Here is an 8,752-nt window from a genome sequence, read left to right as displayed (position 1 = left end):
AGGAAACACGGCCACTGCGCGGGGTGAAGGTCTAAACCAAGTGATGCTGGGAGCCATGGCTTACTTTGAAATCAATCCACATACCCATGAACAAGTACAAATTGATGCCATAGTACTAGGTAAGTAAGTTATGATTTGGACTCGAACCATCAACCTCCAGATCCAAAGTGCGAGTAAGAAAGGAAACACGGCCACTGCGCGGGGTGAAGGTCTAAACCAAGTGATGCTGGGAGCCATGGCTTACTTTGAAATCAATCCGCATACCCATGAACAAGTACAAATTGATGCCATAGTACTAGGTAAGTAACGTATGATTTGGACTCGAACTACCAACCTCCAGATCCAAAGTCGAGCCATGGCTTACTTTGAAATCAATCCGCATACCCATGAACAAGTACAAATTGATGCCATAGTACTAGGTAAGTAACGTATGATTTGAACTCGAACTACCAACCTCCAGATCCAAAGTCCAAGGCGTTAACCACTGAGGTTGGTCTTATTGCCTAATAACAGTCGGTACTCGGTACTACAATTTGATCTCATCCCAAAGGTCGAAACCAACCTCACTGTTACATTACATTATGTTTACATTGCATTGAAATTTCGATCCCCGCTCGGGCAAGACTTACCTCTTCTAATCAAAAGCCAGGGGGATGACACGGACCTGATAGAGCTGTGTCCATCCCTGCCCGGTAGTTACTGTTTTGATATCACCTACGGAGGTGATGCCATCCCTGAGTCCCCCCTGACTTTCAATGTACTGGAGTCTGGCATAGCTCGGGCCTATGGACCTGGATTGTCCAAAGGTATGTATCATTTCCCCCCCCCCTTCTTTTTTTTATAGAAATTTAGCTACTCATTTTCCTCACGAGGCTGTCTGGGCCCCGCAACAGGCAGTCACGGAATTAATCTTTTGCATAGTACATATTTTTTTTTACTCCGCCGGAAATCGAACCCGGGTTTCTCGCGTGCAAGGCGAGCGCAGTAACCACTACGCCATGGGAGCTGACTGGATTGTAATTGTACGTATTCCCTCCTTCTCTCCCCAGGTTTGGAGAACAAAATCTCTTGGTAAGTCATAATAACACTTAGTCAACGACAAAAGCACTCAGACTGGGTTGAAGGCCGAGGACCTGGTTGAAATTACAGCGAAATGATGAGGCAGAAAAACCTGATTTTAGCTTGGTAAAAGAGAAGGGGAGCAACTCAGATACCTTCTTGTGGGTGGACTTTGCATCTGGATATTGGTGGTTCGATTCCAAGTCAAGTAAAAAAAAAAACATTACCTTTACTTTTATGTCTATTGATTTCAGTTGCATCTCCTGCCGTTACATTCTTCCCTCTCAATGATTATGTCCGATTTGATCAAGCCAACTTGAAAGCCATTCTAGGTAAGTTCCCGAAGATCCCAGTTTTTGTTTTCCTGATTGTTGTTGGTGTTTTTTTTCGATAGAGGAAACTGTAACTGCTAAGGCCTTATCGTCCCACCCTCTCAATGATTATGTCCGATTTGATCAAGCCAACTTGAAAGCCATTCTAGGTAAGTTCCGGAAGACCCCAGTTTTTGTTTTCCTGATTGTTGTTGGTGTTTTTTTTTCGATAGAGGAAACTGTAACTGCTAAGGTCTTATCGTCCAAAATCGAAGAGAGAAGAAAGACAGGATAGGAGAAAGCTGTTCCGAGAACGAACATTAACGCATCAGTCTCAATGACTATGTCCGATTTGATCAAGCCAACTTGAAAGCCATTCTAGGTAAGTTCCGGAAGACCCCAGTTTTTGTTTTCCTGGTTGTTGTTGGTGTTTTTTTTTTCGATAAAGGAAACTGTAACTGCTAAGGCCTTATCGTCCCGAAATCGAAGAGAGAAGAAAGACAGGATAGGAGAAAGCTGTTCCGAGCTGTTCTTTACCAGCTGGTCCGAGAACGAATATTATCCATTCCGGATAAAATCCGTCCCTTGCGGGAATCGAACCCGTGGCCTAGCGCTTACAAGGGAGTCGCGCTACTTTCCAAGCTAAGTAGGCTGTTAAACCATTGACCTTAATGTGTATGGTTACCAAATCATTCGCTTCTCCTTCCTCCAGATAATAACAATAACAAAAATTACATTATTTAGGGTGGTCTATCAATTGAACACTCTACATTCTACCCATTTCTAGGACTGCATCTTTACTTTAATTCTAATGTCTTCCCCCTTCTATTAATCAATGCTCAGTCGCGCACCCTGATTAATTTCATATAAGAATAATGGACGTATTGATTTAGTTCATTAAGTTTAACAATGAGATGTAAAAAAGTTAAAAATAAAAAAATTGGACCGAAAAAAATACATACTTTCCTACACTAAAGTATATTTCTTACACATTTGGGAAAGTCTGGAATGGATATAAGATACAACAAATACAACTAATATCTTACACAGTTCTTGCATAAATTGGAAGACAACTTTTACTTATATTCAAATCCTGTGTTATTTTATGATATTAATTCTAGGTATATTTGATTTAAAATTTTGTACAAACAACGAAGGTCGAGGTTTATCAAATCGAATCATCCTAAAATTCAATTCTAGATTAATTGGAATACGACAGTAATCTAAACTGGTAAGCCCCGACCTAAAAGTCTGTCCTAAGAACAAGGTTTTGGTAAAAATAAAATTCGCACAGGTTGTAATAGTTTCGTAAGAGATGCTTTTGCTCAAGTTGTGACGTAAAATTTGGCCACAAATAATGCGTGATTAGCAAATAATTAATCATCAGAATTTGCCGGCTAGGATGAGACTGAAAAATCCCTTAATCCCTGCAATTTAAAGGGACTGAACTTCAATTTAGCCGATCCTTTTAAACTTCAATTTAGCCAATGTTCGAAATAACGTCACACGCAGTCTACAGCTAGCTTATTTGAGGAAGACCAATATCTTGCGAAACCATCTAATGCGTGATTTTTTTTTTTTTTTTTTTTCAATAACAGGTATTATAATATAAAGAAAAATTAATAATAATATACATTGAAAAAAGATTTAAAAAAAAAAGATTTGATTAGCAAATAATTAATCATCAGAATTTGCCGGCTAGGTTGAGACTGAAAAATCCCTTATCCCTGCAATTTAAAGGGACTGAACTTCAATTTAGCCGATCCTTTTAAACTTCAATTTAGCCAATGTTCGAGACCCAAATAACGTCACACGCAGTCTACAGCTAGCTTATTTGAGGAAGACCAATATCTTATAATGTGTGATTAGCAAATAATTAATCATCAGAATTTACCGGCTAGGTTGAGACTGAAAAATCCCTTAATCCCTGGAATTTAAAGGGACTGAACTTCAATTTAGCCGATCCTTTTAAACTTGAATTTAGCCAATTTTCGAGACCAAAATAACGTCGCATGCAGTGTACAGCTAGCTTATTTGAGGAAGACCAATATCTTACGAAACCATTACAACTCTGTGTGTTAGCGCCTATCTGAATGTAAAACAGGAGCATGGTTGGCAACACGGTGTATATCAGGGTGTTATATGAGCATAGCCTGTAGAATAGGCAACACTGCCGTACATGTCTGAGCCGGGGGATTGACTTCCCTGTAAAAAAAGAAAACAAAAAGACGGAATTTTATTCGTGTGTTCATTTTTCAAAGAGAAAATTCATTTTTCAAAGAGAAAAAAAAGTAGATTTTGACTAAATGTAAAAACCCAGTTATGGAATTTCATCGAAACAGTAGGTTACTACTAGTCATTTTCTTTTTCCTCGTCTTTTCCCGTGTTCAGACGGGGTCGGAGTTTTTCGTCAGCCTTTCAATCAGCCCTAGCAAGAGTGGTTGCTTTGGGCTGACATTTGATTTTGGCTACAAACATTTTACCGGTGTATATCAGGGTGTTATATGAGCATAGCCTGTAGAATAGGCAACACTGCCGTACATGTCTGAGCCGGGGGATTGACTTCCCTGTAGAAAAAGAAAACAAAAAGACGGAATTTTATTCGTGTGTTCATTTTTCAAAGAGAGAAAAAAAGTAGATTTTGACTAAACAGTAAAAACTAGTTATGGAATTTTATCGAAACAGTTGGTTACTACTAGTCATTTTCTTTTTCCTCGTCTTTTCCCGTGTTCAGACGGGGTCGGAGTTTTTCGTCAGCCTTTCAATCAGCCCTAGCAAGAGTGGTTGCTTTGGGCTGACATTTGGTTTTGGCTACAAACATTTTACGCGTTCCGAGAACAAACATTATCCCATCAGGATAAAATCCGCCGCGGGCGGGAATCGAACCCGCGGCCTAGCGCTTACAAGGCAGACGCGTTACCAACTAAGCTAACTAGGCTGGCTAACTCTTCTACTGTAAAGGCATGTATTTTTATCTTGAAATTTCCCTGCTTATTTTCAGTGCTAAGGAAAGCGGCCGGGTTCGCTGAGCTGGATGTCACGGTTCGATCCCCGCTCGGGCAAGACTTACCTCTTCTAATCAAAAGCCAGGGGGATGACACGGACCTGATAGAGCTGTGTCCATCCCTGCCTGGTAGTTACTGTTTTGATATCACCTACGGAGGTGATGCCATCCCTGAGTCTCCCCTGACTTTCAATGTACTGGAGTCTGGCATAGCTCGGGCCTATGGACCAGGATTGTCCAAAGGTATGTATTAATAGACCAGTTGCTTACTTAGGTGAGGTTTCAAAAAGCAGAAATAATGAGTAACTAATAACTATGTAATCTATGTATTTTTTTAAGAGGTTTGATAGAGAGAGCTGTAACTGCTAAGGTCTTATCGTCCCGAAGTGAAGAGAGAAGGTAGAAAGGATGGGAGGCAGCCAGCCGTTCCGAGAACGAACCTTATCTGTTTAGGATAAAGTTCGCCCCGGGTATAACTCGTAACATTGCGCTAACAAAGTAGGCGCGCTACCTAGCTAACCAGACTGTCTCCGATTAGTCCGATTCCTATTAATTTTACCTACATAAGACCTTGTTTAGACTGCGGGGATAAAGGGACTTTTCAGTCTCATTCTGGCAGTATAAACAGGATATATTCTATTCTATTATATTAGGTAGGCATATATAGATACTGACTAGATTGAATTCTCTTCTCCCCAGGTTTGGAAAACAAAATCTCACGGTTCATGATCACGGCTCGCGGTTTGGCCAGCAAGGGTGACAAGCCCCAGGTTCGAATCCAGGGCCCGGACAAGAATCTAATCAAACATACCCTGGTACCTGCCAGTACAGAGAATGAGTACGAGGTGTCCTACACACCCACACAGGTGGGCGTGTATGATGTACATGTCCTGTGGAACGACAAACATATTGCAGGTATGTAGTCCACTCTGATATCTTATCACACCCTGGTACCTGCCAGTACAGAGAATGAGTACGAGGTGTGCTATACACCCACACAGGTGGGCGTCTATGATGGACATCAGGTAGACCTGACAAGTACACCTGATCAGGTCCTGGCAGGTTGTGTGTGCTCGTCAGGTATCAGGTAGACCTGACTGGGGGACCTTGGGCTTTTCAGCCCTTTCCCGAAATAACCTGGGAATAATTCTTACCTGTCAGGTTTACCGTAGAGTGGCTGGCCTTGGAAACTGGTCCATTGCTAGCCTGAGTCGATAGATACTATTCTAAATTTTATGAACCTTTTGTCCTACTTGTTTTCTACAGGGTCCCCATTCCGTTGTTTCGTAGTGAACGTAGATAAGATCAGGGTCCTAGGGGAACCTAACCTGTCAGGGTCCCGCCTGTCTCTACCTGTACATACGCCTACCAAAATAACACTCACATTTTACGGGTGGATGCCCTTTACTATTTCTTTAGTAAAGGGAATTTGAGGTCGGTATCCTCCCTGTATAAAGTCCCTCAGCCAGACCAGTAGGTTGAGAAATTCCATTTATCGAGTGGGATTGAGCCACACGCCCTCCTTATTACCAGACAAACCCACCATCAAAACCAACCACTATTTTTACCTGTAAGAACCTGACCTCGTTAGTTCTTCCTGTGTATTGACTATCATATCTGTAAATGGGGAGCTGGGCACATGTTCTCCTGCCCATTTGATGCTAGGATTGAACCCACGCCCTCCTTATTACCAGACAAACCCAACCCGCCACCAAAACTAACCAAACATATTTTTACTTTCTGGATCCCATAGGAAGTGGAAGAAACCTTCCCTGGCTAAAGAAATAGCAAAGGTTGAGTGCGAAGGGCATCCACTCGTAAAATTTGTAGCCAAAACCAAATGTCAGCCCAAAGCAATCGCCCCAGTTTGGGCTGATTGGGACGTACGCCAGTTCAGGTAGGTGGGAACGAACTCAGTATTGAACCCTTACAGATTTGGGAACGAACTCAGTATTGAACCCTTACAGATTTGGGAACGAACTGAGTATTGAACCCTTACAGATTTGGGAACGAACTGGCGCAAAAAAAGGTCAGCGGGAACGAACTGGCGACCTCCCGCTGATTGAGAGTCTGACGAAAAACGCCGACTCCGTCTGTACATGGGAAAAGGCAAAAAAAGAAGAAGATTCTATAGGAAGGAAAGTAATGTAAAAATCGGCTGAAATGTTTACCTGTAAGAACCTCGTTAGTTCTTCCTGTGTATCGACTATCATCACTGTAAACGGAGACCCGGGCACATGTTCTCCTGCCCATTTGATTTCCACACGGTAGTCCCCAGGCTCAGTCGGATCGAACTTGCACAGGATAGTGCGATCCTTCTGTGATTCACGTTGCATTTCAACACGGAATGCACCTTTGTCAAACTAAAAACATAAACGAAACTCAAATATTAGGGGAGCGAGGAAAAGTTTTCTCTCCCGCAGTCTTTGCACTCTGTGTATTTCTTATGGTGATTTTAGCGATCAGAAATTGATCATATCTCAGGATCGGTTTAGATTTTCGCAAAATCCTTTCTTATTGCACACCTAGACCATAAAAGGAATATTCCTACCAAATTTCAGCTTTCTAGGTGTTGTGGTTCTAGAGATAGAGCGATCAGTGTGTGAACTATGAAATGTGAAATGTGAATGAGTGAATGGATCTCGTTCTTATAATATAAGATTTAAGATTGCCTTAAGCCAGTTTAGATTAATACACTATACCTAGGTACTACTGAGAGGCAGAAATAAAAAAAACTCATTACATCTCATTTTGTTTTGTTTACTGAAAAAAACTTACATACCATGCCCGCACAATTCACGAAATATTCACATTTAATGAATCCCTGATTTGTTTGTACTCCATACACTCTTCCATTATTTGTATGTACCTCACTTACATGACACTTCTCGAAGTACCTGCAAAAATAGAAATCACGTGTTTACAATCTCCATGTTTACATCAGTTGAACAGGGACGTATTAAAACCCTAAAAAAAAAAAAAAAAAAAAAAACATTAGATCAGACGGTCTGACAGAATCCGGTCTCGAACTTTTTCCGCCACACACGTTAAGACGGTCGACAGACCTACAGACCTAGGTCTGTAAGAGAAATCGCCAGCCTAGTTAGCTTGGTTGATGGCGCATCTGCCTTGTAAGCGCTAGGTCGCGAGTTGGATTCCCGCCGGAGGGCGGATTTTATCCTGAACTGATAATGTTCGTTCTCGGAACGGCTGGATTTCTCCTATCCTGTCTTCCTTCTCTCTTCGATTTCGGGACGATAAGACCTTAGCAGTTACAGTTCCCTCTATCAAATCTCTTAAAGTAATAGTAATAAAGTACGAAATATGTCCTTTTGTTGTTCTTCATTTCATGTACATAATCATCTTTTCAAGTAGATTCTGATTAAATAAATGATTTTTTTTCTTGATGGAAGACTCAGTAACTTTGTGACGTTCCATAACAATAGATGTAAAAGAAACAACTTTTACTCTTCACTGGGTGAAGAGTCAATGAAGAGTATAAGTTATTTCTTGTGAAGAGTATAAGTTATTTCTTTTACATCTAATGATTTTTTTTCTTCTGTTTCTCACCTTTAGGTCCTCTCACTCGGACGGTCAGCTGCCCTGCCCCGGCGCCGCGGGTATCACAGATGAATCTGGACTGGAAGGTTGCCAATACCCCGTGTTCGATTCCCGGCCCGTACACTCGCACTTTAGAGGCGTCGGGAGCCCCGGACACCCGCACTGTAAACGGAGAACCGGGTACATCAACACCTGAAAAAAAAAAAAGATTGTGTAAAGTATAAAAGCTCGTCACAAATGTCGTTCCCTGCTTCATGCACTACCCTAAATTTTATGACTTGACTTGGACTCGAACCGCCAACCTCCAGATCCGAAGACCACCGCGCTAACCACTACACCACTGAGGTTGATTCAACAACTGAAATATAACGACAGGGATAGTAATAATGATGAAATCTGATGGCCGGGACTACAATCCCGTACACTCGCACTTTGGACGCGTCGAGAGCCCCGGACACCCGCACTGTAAACGGAGACCCGGGCACATCAACACCTGAAATATAACAACAGGGATAGTAATAATGATGAAATACATGTGATTGTGTTTATCTGATAGCCGGGACAACATTCTGAGTATTCATTTGTCCATACACGGTGGGTTTTGAGTCAGATAGAAACTAGAAAAGTCATGGTAAAATTTGTTAAATAGGAGGGTGATCATTTTTAACGCCAAGGAGCTGTGATAAACTGAAGTCACCTAAAATTTTCCTTTGTACAATGAGGTACCTAGCCAGCCCTACTTGCCGAGCGGTCAAGTGTCAACAATGCAAGGTCGTTACCTGTCGCTCGGTTGAACGGAAAAGTTTCTCTATTAGAC

The 8,752-nt window shown here is 41.7% G+C and overlaps 1 protein-coding gene across 1 annotated transcript in view; it reads left to right on the top strand.

Annotated features, from left to right (window-relative positions):
* Positions 1 to 8,752, top strand: part of LOC103516441 (filamin-B-like) — a gene marked incomplete at its 5' end in the record, with an annotated part of 56,796 nt that overhangs the window by 46,222 nt on the left and 1,822 nt on the right. The window contains 8 exon segments of the mRNA XM_026828837.1: positions 1 to 119; positions 624 to 806; positions 1,314 to 1,391; positions 2,665 to 2,678; positions 4,332 to 4,617; positions 5,074 to 5,289; positions 5,641 to 5,767; positions 7,951 to 8,099. The exon segment at positions 1 to 119 is cut by the window's left edge and continues 43 nt beyond it. Of these exon segments, the coding sequence (XP_026684638.1) occupies positions 1 to 119; positions 624 to 806; positions 1,314 to 1,391; positions 2,665 to 2,678; positions 4,332 to 4,617; positions 5,074 to 5,289; positions 5,641 to 5,767; positions 7,951 to 8,099 (1,172 nt within the window).

This window comes from Diaphorina citri, unplaced genomic scaffold, assembly GCF_000475195.1.
Source record: "Diaphorina citri unplaced genomic scaffold, Diaci psyllid genome assembly version 1.1 scaffold1569, whole genome shotgun sequence".
NCBI classification, from domain to species: domain Eukaryota; kingdom Metazoa; phylum Arthropoda; class Insecta; order Hemiptera; family Psyllidae; genus Diaphorina; species Diaphorina citri.
Note: the sequence above shows the minus strand (reverse complement) of the source record. Positions and strands in the feature narration are given on the sequence as shown.